Genomic DNA, 24,012 nt, shown 5'->3' on the forward strand with positions numbered 1-24,012 from the left:
CTCTCAGATGTCTGGCTGTGGCCCTCACGACCTCCCGACCTTGAGGTCAATACGTGGGTGGCCGTTACATCGTCTTGACCTCCACGTCTACGTAATGAGCCATGATGACCTCTTGACCCTGGCCGTTTTCGCCCGTGTCCGCCGCGCTCAGACGTCAACGACAACGTCCCCTTCTTCACGGCGCCCAGCTACGAGGCCTCGGTGCCCGAGGGCGCCAGCGTTGGGACGTTCGTGACGCAGGTGTCCGCCACCGACCTCGACTCGGGCGAGCACGGCAAGGTGACGTCACCATCGTCGTCGTCGGTGGCGGCGGCGTCATCTCTTCTCTGTGGCCCATCCTGCTACTGCTACTCCCTGCCCCCGTCCCCAAGCTACGATCTGGCCGAGCCCAATCCCTAACCATATTTATACCGCTATCACTACCCTTATCACTACCCCTATCACTACCGTTATCACTACCCCTATCACTACCCCTATCACTACCCCTATCACTACCCCTATTACTACCCCTATCACTACCCCTATCACTACCCCTATCACTACCCCTATTACTACCCCTATCACTACCCCTATTACTACCCCTATCACTACCCCTATCACTACCCTTATCACTACCCCTATCACTACCCCTATCACTACCCCTATCACTATCACTACCCCTGTTACTACCCCTATCACTACCCCTATCACTACCCCTACCACTATATCACTATCACTACCCCTGTTACTACCCCTATCACTACCCCTATCACTACCCTTATCACTACCCCTATCACTACCCCTGCCACTATACCCCTATCACTACCCCTATCACTACCCCTATCACTACTTCTATCACTACCCTTATCACTACCCCTATCACTACCCCTATCACTACCCCTATCACTACCCCTACCCATATGACTACCCCTATCACGACCCCAACCCCTATCACTACCCCTCCTTAACCTCTCCCACCTATTCTCCTATCACCATAACTACACCACCACTTTTAATAACAATCCCACTCTTATGTCAACAACTGTCATCTTCCGTACAATTTTATAATTGCTCTAAAAGCGCTTTTGAATAAGGCGCAATACAAATCTATATACAATAAGATAAGACCACTATCATCATCGTCGTCTTCATCATAATACAATTACTCCATTGAGACTCATAACAGAGGTTTTTGAGTAAGAATGCGTAAATATAAATGTCTCGATTTAAAGCTTTCGTGACTGCAAGGATTCATCCTCTTTGGTTCTTTCGATAAAGTCACGTAGAATGAGAATAAAATAATAAAATAAAATAAGACAATAAAATTCTCACGACGTTTCGGCCACAACACAAGTAGCCTTCTTCAGGTGAAGGAACAGAACTGTCGTCCGACAGTTCTGTTCCTTCACCTGAAGAACAGAACTGTTGTCCGACAGTTCTTCTCACGACGTTTCGGCCACAACACAAGTAGCCTTCTTCAGGTGAAGGAACAGAACTGTCGTCCGACAGTTCTGTTCCTTCACCTGAAGAACAGAACTGTCGTCCGACAGTTCTGTTCCTTCACCTGAAGAACAGAACTGTCGTCCGACAGTTCTGTTCCTTCACCTGAAGAAGGCTACTTGTGTTGTGGCCGAAACGTCGTGAGAATTTTATTGTCTTATTTTATTTTATTGTTTTATTCTCATTCTACGTGACTTTACCGAAAGAACCAAAGAAGAGAAATATAAATGTGTCGTTAAACCCGCCACCACCCGACACAGCCAATTAGTAAGGTTTGTCACGTAAACAAAACATGTCAATTCGTTACTAGTACAGCACTGACCGGTGTGTTGGAGAGTAAACCCACGACATTTACAATTCGAGATCACGACGTTTCGCCGGTAATTACGACCAGCATTGTCAGGCGGGCAGCCATCATTATGGAAACATCCTCCTCCTCCTGCTTCAGGCATTGGCACTGCAACGCATCAGCAATTGTCGCCCCCTACCGGCAGAACCGGGTCCTGTTCGCAGGCCGCGCGCCGAGTGAACCTCGTGCCGCCTGCACGTGGACAGCTCTGCGAGACGTTCGCGGTTTGAACCTGGCAGGCCGCCCCGGGTTAACACCGCAACGCACGCTCTGATTTTCACGGTGGACGTTTTAAAAAACAATTTAAAAAATCCCGTGACATAACATGAAGAAGCGTAAGAGATGCCGGCATCGCATCAAATTTTCCAGATTCGAAAATTTGACACTGCAATCATTCAATTGCAATTACGCATTGCGCCCCGTATTGGCAGGCTAAGTGCTGAGTCACCTTGTGCTCACAGGGACAGCTGCCGCTGGAGGTGCCCTTTTAAACGTGTTGAGACAAGATGCAAGGGGCGATCCGGCAAATATGGTGCATTATCATCGTCATCGTCATAATCTTCATCAGCAGCGCGTATTAGTATAGCCGCAAGGGCTGGGATTGACATCGTGATCACAATGATGATACTGATCTATTGGTGATAATGACGATGATCTTAATGGAGACAATTTTGCTGTTACTTATCCTATTGTCGATGATTGATTATGATGCTAATGATGCTGATGACGATGGTGATCCGAATGGTGATCATGCTGTTGATGCACGGTGATGATGGTGACAATCATGATGATGATACAATTTTTTGTTTTTTTTTTACACCAGAAGTATTTTATTCAACGTAAAATAATAACCAGGTGGAAGGTAGAGCGTACGGGTCAGACAGGGTTCAGTGGGTGAATGCGAGGGGTTGAAGCGGGACGGATTTTCCGGTTGCCAATTTTTGGTGACACCGTTTCCTAATGCCGGCGACGGACGGTGACGATGGCGGCGGCCGCAGGTGAGCTACTCGCTGCTGAAGGACGCGAGCGGGGATCACCGCTTCTTCTCGGTGGACGAGGGCAGCGGCGCGGTGTTCACACGCGCCGTGTTCGACCGCGAGAGCAAGAGCTCCTACGTGGTGGAGGTGCAGTCGCGCGACGGGACGGAAAGCGCGCGCACGGGCAGACGCGCACAGCCCAACACAGGTGAGCCACGGACGCACACACGCGCACACACGCACACACACGCACACACACGCACACACACGCACACACGCACACACGCGCACATGCGCACACATGCACACACACGCGCACACACGCACACACACGCACACACGCACACATGCGCACACACACGCACACACAAAGACCTCCTGTATAGCCTGAACAGACTGTTGGGGCAAGTGCTGTTAGCGACCACCTATGAAGGCGAGAACGGCTCACGATGGGGTGGGTGGCCAGCACCACACCCGGTCGCCTTTGCCCAGTGGCGATGTTTTTACGCACCGCATCAGGTATTCATTTGAGGCTGAGTCGACCTAGGGGAGGCCCAGGACCGGTTCAGATAATCGTCACTGGTGTTGGCCGTGAGCGGAAATCGAACCCAGGTGGCCAGTTTCCTAGTGCAGCGCGCTAACCGCTATACCACCACACACACGTGCGCACGCACACAGACACACACGGGCGGGGTCGGGGGAGTGTTGGCGTTTGAGAGCCACACTGAGGTCCGGGTGGAATGGGGGAAAGGAACACTCTATAAATCACAAAACGTGGGCAATTTATAACTGCTTCGGCACAACCGGTAGTCTTGCGGCTGAAGAGCGACCCAGTCCGCGTTTTAATGGTAGCGACCTATCGCTGCCAGTTCCAACCGGCATCAGGACCGGTAATCATCACTGGTGTAAACATCACCACCACTGGAGAGACAAAGGTGGCCGGGCATGGTGCTGGCCACCCACCGCCTCGCGTACCTTTCCAGCCTTCATAGGTGCTCGCTAACATCATTGCACTGTCAAGGCTATACGGGGGACCTTTGTCTTTGCGTGCGCATGTCAGACTCGGCGTACGTGCGCGTCATCATTAGCGACGTGAACGACAACGTCCCCACCTTCGAGCGGGAGCTCTACGAGGTGACGCTGGACGAGGACGTGGAGGTGGGGACCATCGTCGCCACCCTCGTCGCGGTCGACGGAGACGAAGGTGAGGTCCGCCTCGTCGTCGTCATCGACGTCAATTTCAATAGCGTCATCATCACCACCGTAATCATCATCATTATCATCAATGTTATCATCATGGGCAATGCTTGCTGTGCCTTTAACGTCCACTGTGAGCGAAGCAAATGGCGCGTGGCCATCTGTGAAACTACTGGATGTCTGTGATAAAGAGCTTTATAGCTCATCGGGTTCCTCCAGTAAAAATACAAGATTATGATACTGATACTAAACGCAGGTATTAAACAGGGTGGCCATTGGATTCGAACGGTGAATGCGCCAACGCTGCGCCGTGGTGTCACCGCATCTCTCCGGCATTGTAAAACGGCTACCAGTGGGTTGAGCCAGCGGTCGTTGTCAAATGGAGAAGAATGTGGAATCTCCGCCACTGGTAACTTCTTACGAACTAAACCACCACCTTAAACGTGCCCCGATATCGGGGTTGAGTCCGGTTGAGGAGTCTGGTTCGTACCCGGACGTGGGACTGCCGGACATTACCATGTTATTGTCAACTGAAACTCTGAGACATCTGTCAAAAAGAGCTTTATTGCTCACCGGATTCCTCCAGCATGAACAAATCTTCCGATTCCGTTGTCGGCTCGGCTTGCGTCCCGAGTGGATGGCGGCGGCCGAAATCCCTTTCCTCGCGCGAGCGGCCACGCGCCGCGGCGATTTCACCGGCGGGCCGGCCGCGGCGTCTCGCGCAGGCGCCGACGGCCTCCTGCGCTACCGCATCGTGTCGGGCAACGAGGACGGCGCCTTCGAGTTGCGCGCCGAGACGGGGGCACTCGCCGTGGCGCGCCCGCTGGACTACGAGCGGGCGGCGCGACACGCGCTGCGCGTGGCCGCCTCCGACGGCCGCTGGGAGGGCCACGCGACCGTGGCGGCGGCGCTGCGCAACCTCAACGACGAGGCGCCGGTATTCGCCAGCGCCGAGTACCGCGCCCGCATCGCTGAGGGGCTGCCGCGCGACGCCCCGGTGCTGCTCCTGCAGGTAGATCTTTTTCGCATTTTTTTTTGTTTTCGTTTTGATCGCTCAATTTTCTGTCGTCGTGATTGTTTAAGCTGTAAAGCTGTTCTTTTTTTTTAATGCCAGGTAAGGACCCCGCTGAGCTTTTTAGCTCTTTTTTTCTGTTTACCAAGGAAAGCCTCTCAAGACTGCTTTGCAGAAGGGTCCTGCCGGGTTTTCACGGAAGCGGACGATGTGGTGTGTACGTATGTGCGTAGTAAGTACAGTGAGGGAAAAAAGTATTTGATCCCCTGCTGATTTTGTACGTTTGCCCACTGACAAATAAATGATCAGTCTATAATTTTTATAGTAGGTTTATTTGAACAGTGAGAGACAGAATAACAACAACAAAAATCCAGATGAATGCATGTCAAAAATGTTATAAATTGATTAGGAGCACACTCTTAAAGGGAGTGCTTCTAATCTCAGCTTGTTACCTGTATAAAAGACACCTGTCCACAGAAGCAATCAATCAATCAGGAGGAGGAATGCTGCCTATGACCCCAAGAACACCATCCCCACCGTCAAACATGGAGGTGGACACATTATGCTTTGGGAGTGTTTTTCTGCTAAGGGGGCAGGACAACTTCACCGCATCAAAGGGACGATGGACAGGGCCATGTACCGTCAAATCTTGGGTGAGAACCTCCTTCCCTCAGCCAGGGCATTGAAAATGGGTCGTGGATGGGTATTCCAGCATGACAATGACCCAAAACACACGGCCAAGGCAACAAAGGAGTGGCTTAAGAAGAAGCACATTAAGGTCCTGGAGTGGCCTAGCCAGTCTCCAGACCTTAATCCCATAGAAAATCTGTGGAGGGAGCTGAAGGTTCGAGTTGCCAAACGTCAGCCTCGAAATCTTAATGACTTGGAGAAGATCTGCAAAGAGGATTGGGACAAAATCCCTCCTGAGATGTGTGCAAACCTGGTGGCCAACTACAAGAAACGTCTGACCTCTGTGATTGCCAACAAGGGTTTTGCCACCAAGTACTAAGTCATGTTTTGCAGAGGGGTCAAATACATATTTCCCTCATTAAAATGCAAATCAATTTATAACATTTTTGACATGCGTTTATCTGGATTTTTGTTGTTGTTATTCTGTCTCTCACTGTTCAAATAAACCTTCAATTTAAATTATAGACTGATCATTTCTTTGTCAGTGGGCAAACGTACAAAATCAGCAGGGGATCAAATACTTTTTTCCCTCACTGCATGTAGCCAACCGTGCAGGGGAAGAACAACAAACTACCTTGCTGCTGCTGTGTGATTCCAATCGGGAATTTTACAGGGAGTTTCTCAGCATTGCCGATGTTTTGTCCCGATACCAGTTCACATTGTACCGTTTTATTATAGCTATGGGAGGAGGAAACCGACGACCTGGTGGAAACCAATGCTAAGCAGGGGGAGATAATACAAACACCACACAGCAACGTGCCCAAGTCGGGAATTGAACCGAGGCCCTTGTTCCTGCGAGACACGAGTGGTACCACTGCCTCCGTTGACAGTCGTGGCTGTAGGGGGCTTTGCTGTTGTGGCGGTGGGTGGGTGGGTGGGTTGGTTGGTGGGTGGGTGGGTTGGTTGGTGGGTGGGTTGGTGAGTCCAGTACAAAGAGCGAGCAATAAAAAGAGAAGGGGCCACAGGAATTCCGCAGACAGAAGCCCGAAAGGCGATGCTCGTGGGTCAAGGGGAAAGGGAGAGAGTCGAACTCGCTAGCCTACTAGCGTAGGGACTACGAGCGGGAGCACGGCGAGGGAAAAAGGAACAAAAGTGAATGGAAAAAGAGTCAATATGAATCCTGGAGAGCAGTGATTACCTTGAGTCCAGCCGTTGGGTGGTGCATGGAACGTCCGTCCCCGCCCCACATCTCCTTTTATAAGGCCACGTGGGAGGGCGTGTGGCAGTTTGGTCGTGTCGGAACAGTTCTCTGTGGTGAATACGATGTCTTTAAAAAATAGCGGTGCTACTGTGCCTCCGGAAATACAATTAACGCAGAGCCGCTTGCGCATCCCGAGATTTAGCAGCGAACGGGACCCCACCCTGCGACTTGCAGACGCCTTGAAACACCTCCCTCTTGGTTTTGCCCATCGCTCCTCGCAGGTGTCAGCCCACGATCCCGACCGCCCGTCATCACCGCCGCCGTCATCGCCGTCGACGGCGGCGGCGGCGGGCGTGCGGTACTCGCTGCGCGGCCAAGGCGCCGGCACGCACTTCTCGGTGGACGCGGTGACGGGGGAGCTGTGGGCGCGGGCGCCGCTGGACCGAGAGGAGCGCCCGGCGTGGCGTCTGCTCGCCGTGGCCACCGACGAGGGCGGCGCCGGCCTCTCGGGCTTCGCCGATGTCGTGGTCGCCGTCGACGACGTCAACGACAATGCGCCGGCCTTTGTCTGCGCCGGCGGTGAACGGGGAGGCGAAGGAGGAGCCCGGAGCGATAACGGCGAAGGCCGCGAAGGAGCTCGATGGCACCACCGCGACGATGGTGACGACAGCGACGGCGGCGATGGGCGCACGATTGCCGGCATCCTGGGTCATGGTGCAGCTACTGGTGGTGCTGGTGTGGGCACGATCGGTCTTGGTGGTGGTGGCATTGGTACTGGCGGCGCAGGTGGTGGTGGTGGTAATGTGGGCGGCAGCGTTGGTATTGCTGGCAGCGGTAAAATCGGTAGCGTCGGTGCGGCCGGTGGCAGTAATGTTGGTGATACTGGGCCTGGCGTGAACGGTGGTCATCTCGGCATTCGAGGCGGTGCTGATCTTGGTAGAGGCCACCTCGGTAGTGGTACCGGCACCGGCATTGGCGACAAAGGTTCTTTATCGCGCTTCCTCACCGCTCCCCCTTCCGCCGACACTGCCACCTCCTCTGGGCTGTCCGGCTGCCTCGTGGGCGAGGTGCTGGAGAACGCCGCTCCTGGCACGGCCGTGATGCAGGTGCTGGCCGTCGACCCCGACGACCCGGGCGCCGGCGGCAACGCGGCCGTGCGCTACCGCATCGTCGGTGGCGTCGGCGATGCCCCGCGGCTGTTCCGCGTCGACCCGGCCACCGGCACGGTTCGCACGGCGGCGGCCCAGGGCGGCGCCGACGGCACGGGGTCGGCGCTCGACCGCGAAGTCCTCGGCTCGCCCCTCCTGCTGCTGCTGGAGGCCGCGGACGGCGGGGGCCTCTCCGCCACGGCCACCGCCACCGTGGCGATCGTCGACGTCAACGACAACGCCCCCCGCTTCCTCGTGCCGCCCGGCGGCGTCTACCGCTGCCGCGTGCCCGAGGGCACCCAGGTGGGCGGTGTGGCCCTGACCCCAACCCCTGCCCAAATCCCCTACCCCCAAACCTTTGCCCTACAAAGTCCTGGCTCGAACCCCTAGCCCAAGCGTCGGGCAACCAAACGAATAAGAAGAGCCTCAATATGTCAAGTTCCGCGATGCATGTGGTCCTTCATAAACAACGTCACGAGGCAGTCCTTAAAGAGCCGCACGTTGCTGACCCCCTGGTCCATCTATAACTCTCGCCCGAGATTGACAACTAATTTCGTTAGAACTGCTTGTTGTGTTTAGTTTGTTGTCCTTCCCTAGCACCTCCAAATAGCATGGTTGGCTACATACAGTGCAAAAGATGTTCAGCTTACGTAAGTCGTGGCCCTAACCACTAGCCCTAACCTGACCACAAACCCCTACCCCAAACGCCTGCCCTACATAATCCCTCTACCTAACCCCCATAATCCCTCCGCTTTCCCCCTAACCCTGAGCCCACTATACCCCCCTACCCCCGCGCGGCTTGGGCGCAGGTGGGCACCGTGATCGCGACCGTGTCGGCGTGGGACGGCGACGCGGGCGACAACGCCCTCGTCTCTTTCTCGGTGGAGGGCGGCGACGTGGCCGGCGCGGGCCGCACCTTCTCGGTGGAGTCGGACCGAGCGGCGCGCGTGGGCACCGTGCGCCTCGCGCGGCCCCTCGACTACGAGCGGCCGCGCGAGCGCCGCTTCAACGTGACGCTGGCGGCGCGCGACCCCGACCACGGCGACCGCGCGTCGCTGCTCGTCGAGGTGCTCGACGACAACGACAACGCCCCGCTCTTCTCGCGCCAGCTCTACGAGGCGTCGCCCGTCTCCGAGGCCGCCGAGCCGGGCCACCCGGTCGCCGGCGTCTCGGCCTCCGACGCCGACTCCGGCGCCAACGGGGAGGTGTCCTACTCTCTGGCGCCCCGCGGCGGCGGCGGCGACGACGACGACGGAGGAGGAGGAGGAGGAGGGACGGCGCCGCCGTTCGACGTGCACCCGCACCTCGGGCTGGTGTCGCTCAGCGGGCGTCTGGACCGGGAGTCGAGCGAGCGCCACCTGCTGCTGGTGCTGGCGACGGACGGCGGGAGCCCGCCGCGGACCGGCACCGCCACGCTGCTGGTGCCCGTGCTCGACGTGAACGACAACGCCCCCGAGCCGGAGAGCGAGTACCGGCCCGTGGTGTTCGAGAACGGCCCGGCGCCGGCGGACGTGCCCGCCAACGCCACGTCGCTGGCGCTGCGCTTCGTCGACCGCGACGGCGCGGGCCGCAACGGCGCCGTGGCGTCGCTGCGGCTCGCGGAGGCGTCGGCGAGCGCCGGCGACTTCGCGCTGCGGGACGCCGGGGACGGCTCGGCGGTGCTGACGGCGCTGCGGGCGTTCGACCGCGAGGCCGGCGAGCGGCTGCTCGTGGCCGTGGTGGCGACCGACGGCGGGGAGCTGCCACGCAGCGCCACCGCCACGCTCACGGTGACCGTCGGGGACCGCAACGACAACCCTCACCAGCCTGGCAGCACGGCCATCTACGTGTACAAGTACCGCGGTGAGCGTCTGCCGGCCGCACGCTCGCCAGTGGAACCGGCACTCTCACGCTCGTCACGATCGACTCGTGCCGAAAGATTTAGCCACCTAGAAACCACCCCGCCACAACTCTGCCCCTGATCCTGCTCCTTCCCCTGACCTTGACCCTGCCCCTAATCCTGACCCTGCCACTGCGTCCGACCCCGACCCCGCCACCGTCGCTCACTCCCCGTGCCACTGCCCCCCGTGTGCTGCTGCAGGTGCGCTGCCCTCGGGGGAGCTGGGCCGAGTGTTTGCCCCAGACCCCGACGACTGGGATAACAAGACGTTCACCTATGAAGGGCAGGCACCCAGGTGAGCGTACCGAGCATGCGATTGGCAGTTCCTTCTCAGGGCCCCCACAGTGTACCGTGCGGTCTCCCGCTGCCAGTCGGTCAGTCTCTCTGAACGTTCACGTTCTAAAGGAGCTGCCAGCGCAGGGAGTGAAACTCCGTGAGCCGTACAGTACAGCCGCGAAAATCCTACGCTGTATTCTCTCTTTCTAAATCGCCAGCCTGCTGTATATATATACACCCATGTATGTATACTGAGCCTCTATTGCACTGACCTACCCAACCGTGCTCATCAGAGGTGCGTGAGAAGGACAACAAACTAAATACAAAAAGTAGTTCTAAAAGGAGTTTTAAATCTAGAATGGAGCCAAAACATAGAAGCTGCGTTGGCCTTCATATGTGCTTGCTAACAGTCCAATGCCCTAACAGCCTCTGGGCACTTAAACTATATACACGATTTTTTTTTATTTTACCAGGTAAGGCCCACTGAGCTATAATGTAGCTCTTTTTTTTCAGAAGCGATCTGGCCTCAAATGAGAGCTCAACGAAGTGGCTTACCATGCGGAAATTTATAGCAGCCAAATACTCTAAACACATGTTGATTATTCTTGGGTCTTTCGGTAAAGTCAAGCAGATGGGTTTAAAGAAAAGAAAATGACAGAAAACTACGACAGTTTTAATCGCAACGCAAGCGGCCGTCTTAAGGAAAAAGCATTTCAATTCTATATGTGGAGAAAGGACCCGGAGAAAAGTCCACACGGCCACGGGGAGAACACGCAAACTCTAAATTTACGGGATTGAAACCCACAACCTCCTGGACACCAGGTGAGGTAGTTAACATCTTGCCACCGTGGCGCCCCAACAGTGCGTGTGTGCGTGTGACCGCTCGCTCCCGGCCCAGGTGGTTTTCCCTGGCGCGTGACTCCGGGGTGGTCTCCCTGAGGTTGGCGCCGCCGCCGGGGGAGCACAGCTTCCGCGTGCGTGTGGCCGACGGCGTGTGGCCCGACGCCGTCTCCACGGCGACCGTGCTGGTGGCGGAGCTCCCTGAGGAGGCGCTGGTCCAGGCCGGGTCGCTCAGCCTCGCCGGTGAGGCCTTTACCTCCCTCCCATCACCTGCCTCCATCATCCCCGCCCGTCATCTCCTTCTCCATCACTTCATCCAACCACCCCCCTCAGGTCGCTCATCACTCCCACCAAGTCACCCAGCCACCCATCCTCTCACTGGATAAACTACCGACCAGCCAACTCAGCCACCCACCATCCTGCTCAATTAAATAACCACGAACCCCGTTGCCCAACCGGCCGCCCACCAGCCCACTCATGCAGCCACCCATCTACCTGCCCACCGACGCACCCGCCCGCCCGCTCACTCACCGACTCATCCACCCAATCTTGATTTGAAGCTTTCGTGACTCCAGGAATCCATACTCTCTGTTTTTTTCAGTAAAGTCACGTGGACAGAAAAAAATAATAAAAGAACACGACGTTTCGGTCGCAACACAAGCGTCCGTCATCAGGTGAGAAATAATGATCTGCTGTTGTGGCTTCATATAGGCACGGGGGGCGGGGGGGGGGGGTTCACGACTCTACAAACCCCCCCCTTCCCCCCCCTCCCTGTGCCTATATAAAGCCACAACAGCAGATCATTATTTCTCACCTGATGACGGACGCTTAGTGTTGCGACCGAAACGTCGTGTTCTTTTATCATCCGCCCAATTTCCCAGCCTACCAACTAACCGCCCCTCCCACTCGCGCACCCAGCTCAGTCGTCATTTCTTATTTTCCGGGTCGACTGCTGATGATGCCCCTTGCCCCCTGCCCCGTGTGACCCGACCCCCTCGCGGCGGCCGCAGACACGACCGCGGAAGACTTCCTGTACGACCCACGCGACGGCGTGAGCCGCTACGAGCTCCTGCGCGCCTTCATCTCCTCCGAGGTTTTCGGGCTGCGGCGGCGACGACCGCCGCCGCCACCGTCGTCGCCTTCGCCGGCGGCGACGGGCGCGAGCGTGCACTTGTTTGCCGTGAGCGACGCGCCGGGCACGCCGGGCCGCGTGGACGTGTGCTTCGCCGTGCTCGGCGCCGCCAGGGCGTTCCGCGCCGAGCGTCTCAACGGCAACGTGGCCATGCACAAGGCCAGGGTACGGCCGCCGGGTCTCGTTGCTGCCGCCGCCGCCGCTGCCACTAAAACTACATCAATAGATCCGTGGGCGCCGGGTGTCGAGCCATTAGGCAAAGCATTTTGAGATGTGATGATGTGTGCAGCGCGGTAATGAATGTTAAATAACGATGGCAATGACGACGATTGCGGGGATCGTGATGGCCGGTGAGAGTTCGTGGCTCCGGGTTGAGGAGGGCAGCAAAGTCCACCGCGAATTTTTAGGTGGAATCATCACAGGTGGAATCATCGCAGGTGGAATCATCGCAGGTGGAATCATCGCAGGTGGAATCATCGCAGGTGGAATCATCGCAGGTGGAATCTTCGCAGGTGGAATCATCACAGGTGGAATCATCACAGGTGGAATCATCACAGGTGGAATCATGGAGAAATTGGAATTTGCTCTTCACACAGAGACCCACAGACTCATAGACTCACACAGAGACCCACAGACTCAAATGCATGGGCAGTGGCTTGATCATCAGTGCTTATACAGAAAGAGATCCATAGACTCGCATAGAGACCCATAGACTTACATATTTAGCGAATGCTTTTACACTTGACGTTCACACAGTTAGAGCACCAGATCTTGCGTATAGACTTAGAGATACATAGGGACCCGTTGAGTAACTGGAGTTTCTTTTGATTTAAAGCTTTCGTGACTGCAGTAATTCATATTCTTAGTTTTTTTTTGGTAAAGTCACTTGAAGAGAAACAACAAAATAATAAAATATATATAAAACAATAAAAAAATTCTCACGACGTTTCGACCATAACTCAAACGGTCGTCTTCAGGTGTGTTGGTTCGCATACATTTATTTTTAAACGGCGCATTTATTTATTTATAAAAAAACGTTAGCGCCACGCGCAACGATTTGGCAGTTTATTTAGGACTAGTCCATCTATATTCTGAAAAGAGGAGGGGGGAGACGAAATTTTTTATAATGTATGCTGTCTGAAAGCCACTGTAAGCGTGAACAATCAATTAAGACCTGAAATGGTTTATCAAATCTTTCCAATGATTGCTAAGATAGAATCCATCTTCTCGGTTGAAATTGACCACTCACTCAATCACCCACATGGCCGGCCTGCTCTAGACCAATTCTTTGACCACATCAATTCCATACACCCAGCCATCAGATTTACCATGGAAGTCGAAATAGATGGCAAAATACCTTTTTTGGATGTCCTAATTAAAAAGAGACCTGATGGTTCAATGAGCCACTCTGTCTACAGGAAAGCTACCCATACAGATGCTTATCTGAAACCGGATTCCCACCACCATCCATCACAGAAGAATTCTCTCATCAAGACTCTGTATCATAGAGCCCAATGCATATCCGACCAGGAACACATAAGCAGGGAACTCAATCACGTACACCAAGCTCTTAGGGCTAATGGTTACTCTGACTATACAATCCGCAAAGCTATCACTCAAACCATGAAGAAGAACCCTCTTGAGGAGCCTTTCAAAACCATAACTTTACCCTACATTGCTGGGATCACAAAAAAGATCTCCAAAATCTTGAATAAACACAAGATCCAGGTCCGTTTCAACACATTACATAAAATCCGTGATCTGGTTCCGTCTGTAAAAGATGTGATTCCGGACATACAATACCCTGGTGTCTACAAACTAAGTTGCCTCTGTGGTAGTAGTTACATTGGAGAAACCAAACGCCATGTCTCGGACCGCATTCGTGAACACAAAGCAGACCTTAAACACGGTAGGACCAACACCTCGGCCGTGGCAGATCATTGTTCTAATTCAGTAGGCTCACATGCCATTGACTTTTCCAAGACAGAGGTTCTTTGTAAGCCATCTGGCTTCCATGAGAGATTCGTTCATGAGGCTATCCACATATACAAGCACAGAGACAATTTCAACCGAGAAGATGGATTCTATCTTAGCAATCATTGGAAAGATTTGATAAACCATTTCAGGTCTTAATTGATTGTTCACGCTTACAGTGGCTTTCAGACAGCATACATTATAAAAAATTTCGTCTCCCCTCTCCTCTTTTCAGAATATAGATGGACTAGTCCTAAATAAACTGCCAAATCGTTGCGCGTGGCACTAACGTTTTTGATAAATAAACAAATGTGCCGTTTAAAAATAAATTTATGCGAACCAACACACCTGAAGACGACCGTTTGAGTTATGGTCGAAACGTCGTGAGAATTTTTTATTGTTTTATATATATTTTATTATTTTGTTGTTTCTCTTCAACGTGACTTTACCGAAAAAAAAATAAGAATATGGAGTTTCTTTGTTTTACAAAAATCAATTCATATACTATGCATCACCGGAAGCTAAGCAGGGTAGAGCCTGGATAGCATTTAGATGGGAGACTGCCTGGTATTACAGGGGGTTGTAGGCTTTGGCTGTGAGGATGGCGGTGCAGGAACGGATTCTTGAATCTATCTGTGCAGAGCTTTGCATGTTATCCGCTCGAAAGTTTGGTGGGTTTTCTAAGGGTACAACGGGGAGAGTGTATCTTACTGGACCAGACGGGAGAGTTGTTACGTTTGTTGATGGTCTTGTGGTCCACCGTTGACATTGATGCTGTCAATGAGGTTATAGTTGTTGTTGCCTTGTGGATGTTGTGGTCCAGCTGGAAGAGGTTGTGAATGTGTCCGTGGCGAGGGTGGGGGGCCCTGGCCCGTGTCGGACGCCCCCCGACGGCACCGCCCCCCACCCCCCGGTCTCGCGCTCCGGGGCCGTCTCAGTTGCCGTGGGGACGGTCGCCGTGGTCACCGACTCCGTGCGGGAGGACGAGCGAGACAGTGGCCCCGTGTGCCGGAACGGAGGAATCCGCATCGCACCCTCCACTTCCTCATATGGGTGACGCCCGCTCTCGTTGTCACCCACTCACTCATTCACTACCTTGACCACTCACTCACTCAATCACCCACTCACTCACTCACTACCTTGACCACTCACTCAATCACCCACCCACTCACTCACTACCTTGACCACTCACTCAATCACTCACTCACTCACTACCTTGACCGCTCACTCACTCAATCACCCACCCACTCACTCACTACCTTGACCACTCACTCAATCACCCACTCACTCACTACCTTGACCGCTCACTCACTCAATCACCCACTCACTCATTCACTACCTTGACCACTCACTCACTCAATCACCCACCCACTCACTACCTTGACCACTCACTCACTCACTCATCCACCCACTCACTACCTTGGCCACTCACTCAATCACCCACCCACTCACTCGCTACCTTGACCACTCACTCACTCAATCACCCACCCACTCACTCACTACCTTGACCACTCACTCAATGACCCACCCACCCACTCGCTACCTTGACCACTCACTCACTCATTCACCCACCCACCCACTCGCTACCTTGACCACTCACTCACTCAATCACCCACCCACTCACTCACTACATTGACCACTCACTCAATCACCCACACACTCACTCACTACCTTGACCACTCACTCACTCACTCACCCACCCACCCACTCACTCGCTATCTTGACCACTCACTCACTCAATCACCCACTCAGTCACTCGCTACCTTGACCGCTCACTCACTCATTCACCCACTGCCCTGTTCACTTTATCATGCTCACTCACTCCCTCGCTGCCTTGCTGACTCAATAAGTCAGTCACTCGCGCGCTCACTTATTCACTCACTCACCCACTCACTCATCATCCACTTGCTTACCTACTCACTTGTCCCGTTCGCACACTAACTCACTCACCTTCTCACTCACTCTCTAACCCACGTATCCAATTGTTTGCCCATTAACTCGCTCATAAACTCACTCTCCTACTCTATCACCCTTTCACTCGCTCACATCAAACTCTCTCGTGTACAATCTTGATTTATATTCACGTTACCCCCCCGCCCCGTACCCCCACCCCTCCATCAGTTGCGAGTGTCCACCGGCTCTGGACGGGCCGCTGTGCGAGCGCACCCAGCGGTGGTGGAACGCCAGCGAGTCCTCGGGGCCCGGTTCGGTGAGCTACGCGTGGTTCCCGCCGCTCCGCCTGGGTCCCACCACCGCCGCCGCCGCAACAACCGCCGCCAGCCTCTCGCTGGAGTTCCTGACGGGCGATCCGGACGGACTGCTGCTCTACGCCGGCCCGCTCGCCGCCCCGGGAGCCAGGGATCGGCGCGACTTCATCGCCATCGGTAGGAGGAGCGCGCCGTCCTCCTCCTCCGACTCCCTCCCAAGCGTTTGCCCGGGTTGTTTCCCGCGAAATTGTGCGCATGCGACGTCCGACGTTTCGTTTCTCTCCTCATCGTGTTGGCAGCTTCTTCAGGAACTTCTGCACGAGCCCCCACCCACCCACCCCCACCCCCACCCCGCCCCCCCCCCCGGCCGGTGCACGGAGGTGATGGGTCACGGAGCGAAACGTCGGACCGCGTTCAAAATACTTTCGCGCGTGCCGTTTTTATCCCCGGCAGCTACCCGTCCGTCGGCTTCCACCCCCGCGAATTAAATTCGTACGGAGGCAACGGCAGCGTACGATACGTTGTCGCGTAGCCCACGCACGCATGCACGCACGGCCCATTGAATCGTCACGTCGGCGCCCTTGCAGAGCTGCGGAAGGGCGCCCCGACTCTGAGCATCGACCTGGGAAGCGGAACCCTGCTGCTGAGTGGCGGCGCCGGCGCGCGAGGCCTTGCCGACGGGAGGTGGCACCACGCTGAGGTCTCCGTCAGCGGCGCGGTGAGCGGTCTGCGCCCTCAATCACGGCAGGGTGCATTGCTACGTCAAGGCACGGCGCTGCAATTGCTTTGCCCGCGCCACTGCTGGCGGATGCCTCCACTAGAGAGAGAGAGCGAGAGAACCCCTCTGGAGTTTGTTTCGCACCGGCGAGTACGTCGTCTTGAAGGAGGTGGGAGTCACCCGCGCTTTACCCCACCACACGCGGCCTGTCGAGAGACTAACTGTGGCGTGCCCATCCATGTCGCCGGCTGGGCAGAGGCAGCAGGCGGCCCGATTCAAGAAGCTCGCTCCGTTGTTTTCATCCGCCGCGCCGGCAGATCGAACCCCCATGATGCGCGCATCGTGGGGAGGCCCTCGCCCAGCGATGAATTGACTGACAGAGGGGCATGTGCGACTATGTCCACACGATTGCCGTCTATTTGTACATACGCGTGTACATGCTGTGTACACGTGCACGGGTGCCTGTGCACGGCGAACAGAGTGCGATGCCTGCTCACAGCGAACATGGTGACGAATATCTGAACGGGGCCTCCCCTAGGTCGACTCAGCCTGAAATCAAAACCTGCCATGATGTATAAACATCGGCACTAGGGAAATAAAGGCGACCGGACGTGGTGTTAGTCACACCACACTCCTCGTGCGCCGTGCCGGCCCTCATAAGTGCTCGCCAACAGCACTTGCCACAACGGTGTGTTCAGGCTATCAGGGGGATCTTTGTTTTGTGTACGTGCTACAGGACGTCATCTTCACGCTGGATTGGTGCGAGGGCCAACGCCGGGACGGTGGAGCCTGTGAGGCCCATGGCATCATCCCAGGCGAAGCCAGGTATGACCCACAGCCTTACTCGCTCACCCACTCACTCACCCAATCGCTCACCACTTACTCACAAACTCATTCACTCGTACACTCACCCACCCACCGACAAACCCTTTCACTCACTTACCCGCTCACTCACCCACTCACCACTCACTCACTCACTCGCCAAATGAGATGACGGGTTTTATTCCACCCGTGGAGAAAAATAAAAGTTTATAATGTGCACAAAAAATATAGTGAAATTTGACATTTGACCTCATTACTTTCACCGTGGTTTTTCATGCTGCTGCCGCCGCCGCTGCTACCGCTGCTGCTACTGCTGCTGCTACTGCTGCTGCTGCGCTAGTTCCCTGGACGTGCTGCAGCCGCTGCAGCTGGGAGGGGTGAAGCCGAGTCCCTCGTTCCTGTACCCTGGCCTTGCCTCCCGCTCCTACACGGGCTGCATCCGCAACGTGGTCGTCGACGGAGAGGTAGGCGCCCACGCTCACCCGCACGCTCACCCGCACGCTCACCCACACGCTCGGCCACCCGCACGCTCACTCGCTGACTTATACACTCACCTGCACACTCACTCGCTCAGAGACAAAGATTCCCCGTGTAGTCCTAACAGCATGGCACACGAGAGGGTGGGTGGCCAGCATCACGCCAGATAGCAGTGGCAATTAATTACACACCGCACCAGGTACTCATTTGAAGCTGAGTCGACCTAGGGGAGGCCCACGAATCATTCCCATAATGTCACTTTTGTTGGCCATGAGCGGGAATCGAACTCGGCTCATTGGGTTCTGAGCGCAGCATGCTAACCGCTACACTACTGCACCCCATTCGCTCGCTCACTCACACACTCGCACACATGCTCACTCACACACATATGTACACTCGCTTACTCACTCACATGCTCCTTCGCTCGCTCGCTCACTCACACACACTCTCAATCTTTGTCACTCGCCCACTCACTCTCATTCAACATTCGCTCGCTCGCTCACTCCGCGCCGTACCGCTCACAGCTGCTGGACATGGAGACACCGGGCGAGGCCGAGGCTTCGGGGCCCGGCTGCTCGGCGTCCGACTCCGCGTGCACCCCCGTGCCGTCGCCGGGGGGGTCTCCCGCGTGTGGAGGGCACGGGGAGTGCGAGGGACCCACGCCCCCCTCGCTGGGGACGGCACAGAGCCAGCCGGCCTGTCGTTGTCGGCCCGGACACAGCGGCGCTCTTTGCAAAAGAGGTAACGGACGCATTGTCATCATTCACTGGCAACGAACGTGGGGACGGTGTTCTCTGCTGTGGCCCGCGACCCGCTCTACCTGCCCTCCACTGACTACCTGCAAACGGGCACCGACAACATTTGGTGAGGGTGCCTCCTCCCCTCGCCCCCCCCCCCTACGCCTTATGTCCCCACCAGCGGAATCATGACCATCACCATCATCGTCGTGGGTCATTAGATATCCAACTCTCACCAATCCGTCCAGCTCCGGCGTGCTGGCTGATTTCAATGCAACGTCTTTGTGCTGCGTTCCCCACAGATGATGCGTAAAAACAGAGTCGTGATTTTTTTTTCTTTATCCAAGCGATAACCGGTAAACTAAAATATAACTTCACTAGCTGATAGCCGCAGTACTATACACAACCGTTGGCTTGATTGTTTGGTTGTTTGTTGAGGCGCACTACTGAGGAGGTTTTTTTCGCTCCAAGCGCATTCACTGAAGCTCTCAGTATGGCGAGACGTGGCACAGCGTACTATTTTTTATTTTACCAGGTAAGGTCCACTGAGCTACATAGCCCTCTTTCAGCAGCCACCTGGCCACAAATTATAGCTCAACGAAGTGGCTTTGTCACGTGGAAATGTAAAGTAGCCAAATACTGTAAACGCGTGATGTTGATTATAAATGTGGAGGGAAAAGCGGAGACACAAGGTCGGGGTCGAACCCCCACAACCTCCTGCGTACCAGGCGAGGGAGTTAACATTCTTGCCACCGCGGCGTTGTTCACCGGTTGCATTGTTCACCTGACCGCCCACAGTGCTGAAGCCGTTCACGGTGGCTGTGGGCGGCACTGCCCGGTTCCTGCTGCCCGCCTCCGTGGCGCCGTCCTTGCGATGGACGCACCTCCAGCTGCTGCTGCGCACGCGCGCACGCGACGCTCACGTCCTCTCGGCGTGCTCGCCGGACCGCTCGCACTACGTCTCGCTCGCGGTGAGATGCGCGCGCGAAACGCTCCCGCTCAGTGAGGCCCCCGGTAGGGTCGGAGGCACGGGACCGGCACGGCCGACATTCTGAGTTCGAATTCTGGTTTTGGACGCCGGTGATTAAACCGGATGGTGGTCTGAGAAAGGTCAACAATGGTTGCAAAAAAAAAACCATCAGATTAATTGGGCTAAATTCCAGCTCTGTAAAAAAAAAAATTATATACGGAAGAAAAAAAAATCACATGAATCAGAAGTCACTTGTAAGGATCTCAGTTATATGATATCAAGAGTTCAAAATTCTCAGCGGCTACCCTCGAAGATCCTGGCTTCAAATCCAGGATCACTCTGCTTGCGGTCAAACTGGGTTATCGAGTGTGGCAGTGGAGCCCTTCATCTCGAAGTGGATCGATCACGGCCGCCCCATGCTGACGACAATGCGTCACGTGTAGGTGTGCGATGGCCACGCCTGCGCTCGCCTCGCTCTGCCTGCCGCCGGTGGCGCCGGCGTCGTGGAGTCACGGCTGACCCTGACGGACCCCGGGGGAGCGGGCCTCGTCTCGGACGGGCGGTGGCACTCGCTGCAGCTGTGGCGGCACGGGGCGGAGATGACGCTGCGCGTGGATACGGGCGGGCGGCGCCGGGAAAACCGCACCAACACCAGGAGACGCGGCGGCGGCGGCGGTGGTCACACTGAGCTACAGCTGGACCCGGCCGGCCTGCTCCTAGGAGGCGTTGGGCCTTATGGGAACCCCACGAGCTTCAAAGGTGCGTTATGCGCATGTGCGCGTGTACACGTGGGGAAGCGGTCGTATGGTGGTACGTACCCGACGACCCGAGTTCGATTCCCGCTCATGGCCAACATTGGTGAAGATTATCCAAACCAGTCAAGCTCTTGAGAGTACGTATGCGGGGGGCCTGTGCCTTCTGTGAATACGATTACCTGAACCGCTCCTGGGCCTTCCCGAGGTCGACTCAGTCTTAAATCAGTAGCTGGTGCGGTGTGTAAACACCAGCATTGGGAAGACAAAGGCGGCCAGGCGGAGTGCTGGCCACCCACCCTCTCGTTTGTCGTGCCGGCCTTCATAGGTGCTCGCAAACAGCACTTGCCCCAAGAAATCTCAAAAATGGTCTGTGCCCACAATAGCTATCTTAGTATTGCATGCGGGAGGTGGTGCAAATGCCTATGTTGATGCGCCTGGGGTGACTATTAACACTCCTCATATTTGTTGTTGTTGTGGGGTGCGTGCGTGCGTGCGTTTGTGAGCGCACGTTGCAGGCTGTGTACGGGACGTGCGCTTTAACGGGCTCCCCCTGTCGCTGGACGCCGCTCCATCCCCCGCGTCGGGGTCCAGGGTCCCCGTCTCCTCCCCCGTCCCCCGCATCTCGGCCGCCCGTGGCATCAGCGCCGGCTGTGTCTCCGACTCCTGCAGCAGCCGGCCGTGCCCCCCACCGTTCCTCTGCGTCGACCTGTGGCACCTGCATCAGTGCAGGTGGAAATCATGCTGGCGGGGTGGGGGGGGGGGGTGTGTGGGCCCTCGAGCATAGTCCCGAAACATCAAGCTTTTTTAAACAAGAGCCCTGCATTGGTAAAACAAACATGAATTCGAGACCCAAAGTTCGTACCTCCTGGCTGCTTTGAAATTCCTCCTCCACGCGCCATACTGGCGGTGGAACCATCAACCGCATGAGAACATCAACAGCAGGCCAACGCGCACATCAAGCCACAAGTGTGATCGTGGCAAAGCAATCCAGACTATGGACCATACAGTAAACCCATGGAGACACATAAAGACCCATAGAGACCCATATAGACATAGGGGTACATTAAAGACAAGCCACAGTATTACGATTGTGGCCACACAACCTAAACTATGGACCGTATAAAGAAACAACTAAAGTCTGTGCTTCTTCAACGGAGCAGGAACAGCCAAACCACACGAACTCTCTCTTGTCAATGCCAGCAGACCTCAACATTGACATTTCGCTGCTATTGCTGCTAAAGGCAAGAGTGCAACTGAATGTATTTTCCCTGCTATAAGCATCAATAACATACCAATTTTGGGTGTTTTGAGCCCTTCCTCTTTGGAAATGCCTAATAATAATCATCTACAGCCCTTTGTCAATCTACTGTCTAGATGAGGGCCTCCGGATGCTGCACGTGACGTTGGGGGTTATTTGACTTCGCTCCGCTGGTCGGTGCGGGTTGGCAATGAAGGGAGTGGGCCAGCTAGAGTGGTCGCCAACTATTTCACCCTTTCACGTACGTCATCGGAAGTGAATCGGAAATCAAAGGCCATGCGGGAGGGCGTGTGGCACAGTTTGGCGCCAACTATCGTAGAGTGCGGTTGTGTCGCTACCGTTTTCTGTGGTGAGTAAGATGTCTTTAAAAAAAACAGCGGTGAATGGGAGCCCACCATGCGACCTGCAGACGTCTCGGAAGAGGAAAAGGTTCATTGGTAAACATTCCTCGCCTCCCAATGCGAAAACTTAAGGAGGACCCTCCTGACAAAGGAGGGCCTTGGGACTCAGCGAACCTCTCGTGGGCAAACGAGCGGAATAAGAATATATCCCTTACCCTTTCCCTCTCAATCCTCCACCCATACTCGTCCGACACAGGTGCCCCGCGGGACAGATGCTCCTGCCGCCCGCCAATGCGAGCAATCCCATCGCCGCGGCACGGGCCCCGCCACCGCCGACCTCCTCCTCGTCCGCCAGCTCCCCCGGAATCTGCGTCCCGGATCCGTGCTCCCGCGCCGCGTCGCCTCCGTGCCGCAACGGCGGCGCCTGCCTCCCCGAAACGCCCACGGCCTTCTCCTGCCGCTGCCGCCACGGCTTTGCCGGCCGCCGCTGCGAGGCGCCCGTGGCCGGCGTGCTGCTGGCGGCGGGCGCGGCCGAGGGAGGCCCAACGATCCCGGCCGTGGTCGCGGCGAGCGTGTGCGCCGTGGGCGCTTTCGGCATCATAGGTATCGGATGACGAACGAGCAGCGGCAGCAACAAAAAACGAACGCGATACGCGGCGCGCGTGACCGCACGTTCCTGTGCCACGCGTGTGCCACGCGCGCGTGGCACACGAACGTGCGCCACGAACGTGCGCCACGCGCGTGGCACACGCGTGGCCTCAGAGTGCACCTAGCCTGGCGCGAGGAAGGATAACGATTTGCATTTGAAGGGTGTGGGCTCAAAGCGCCTCGAAGCATTGCAACTCAGCTCAGCCGTCTCTTTGTCCTGCTGTCTGGGGAGACGCCCTGATGGCAGCTGCCCCTACGCAGCACGGAGGTGCATACGCAGTGCCGGCCTGCACATGGACCTGAGTCTGCGCGGGGTCGTACCGATGTCGCCGCCGCTTAGTACAGGACGGAGGCTGCTGCTTTTACATATGGCCTCAAAGTGCACCTAGCCTGGCACAAGCAATGCGGTCATGTCACCTCTACTCAGTGGTGAAATTATTGTATGAGTTCACTTCCTGCCAATGTACAACTTCATTGGCAAGGGCTATCTGAACCCGTCTAGGGGCTTCCCTAGGTTTACTCGGCCTTAAATAAGTGGATGATATGTGTGTATGGACATCGGTATAAGGCCAGGCACGGTGCTGGCCTTGCCACGTTCCTGTGCTGTGCCAGCCTTAGTAGGCGCTGGCGAACAGCACTTGCCCCTATTATCTGTAAGGCTCTCTCTAGATTTGTTGTATGTACAGTTCTGTATACATTGTATTGGTTAAAATAGGGCACATTCTGATTGGGGTTCATGAATAACTGGTTGAGGTGTCGATGTTGTTAAGCTTGTCTGTAGTTTTTATTACTTTTTGTGGAAAACAATGATAAGAATATAACTCAACACCTCCGCCGGTAACACTGCGTGGCCTTTTAAAGAATAAGGCGACGTTTCGGGCGATGGTCCTTCTTCATAGCACGTGTGTTATTCATAACACACGTGCTATGAAGAAGGCCTTATTTTCAGTCCACAGTGTTTTTAATGAACGTGTTTTTTTTCATT

General features: G+C 55.5%; 1 protein-coding gene across 1 annotated transcript in view; it reads left to right on the top strand.

The window, feature by feature from the left end:
* LOC116952113 (neural-cadherin-like) overlaps window positions 1-24,012 on the top strand; it is a 75,010-nt gene that overhangs the window by 42,549 nt on the left and 8,449 nt on the right. The window contains exons 15-33 of the mRNA XM_076074043.1: window positions 152-279; window positions 2,827-3,013; window positions 3,866-4,009; window positions 4,728-5,014; window positions 7,127-8,296; window positions 8,803-9,835; window positions 10,074-10,167; window positions 11,047-11,231; window positions 11,999-12,285; window positions 14,918-15,147; window positions 16,216-16,478; window positions 16,889-17,019; window positions 17,756-17,844; window positions 18,182-18,305; window positions 18,843-19,059; window positions 19,854-20,026; window positions 20,469-20,784; window positions 21,296-21,509; window positions 22,636-22,982. Of these exons, the coding sequence (XP_075930158.1) occupies window positions 152-279; window positions 2,827-3,013; window positions 3,866-4,009; window positions 4,728-5,014; window positions 7,127-8,296; window positions 8,803-9,835; window positions 10,074-10,167; window positions 11,047-11,231; window positions 11,999-12,285; window positions 14,918-15,147; window positions 16,216-16,478; window positions 16,889-17,019; window positions 17,756-17,844; window positions 18,182-18,305; window positions 18,843-19,059; window positions 19,854-20,026; window positions 20,469-20,784; window positions 21,296-21,509; window positions 22,636-22,982 (5,619 nt within the window). The remainder of the gene's footprint in view (window positions 1-151; window positions 280-2,826; window positions 3,014-3,865; window positions 4,010-4,727; window positions 5,015-7,126; window positions 8,297-8,802; window positions 9,836-10,073; window positions 10,168-11,046; window positions 11,232-11,998; window positions 12,286-14,917; window positions 15,148-16,215; window positions 16,479-16,888; window positions 17,020-17,755; window positions 17,845-18,181; window positions 18,306-18,842; window positions 19,060-19,853; window positions 20,027-20,468; window positions 20,785-21,295; window positions 21,510-22,635; window positions 22,983-24,012) is intronic.

Source organism: Petromyzon marinus, chromosome 45 (genome assembly GCF_048934315.1).
Source record: "Petromyzon marinus isolate PM22_M1 ecotype Great Lakes invasive population chromosome 45, UKy_Petmar_22M1.pri1.0, whole genome shotgun sequence".
Taxonomy (NCBI): Eukaryota; Metazoa; Chordata; class Hyperoartia; order Petromyzontiformes; family Petromyzontidae; genus Petromyzon; species Petromyzon marinus.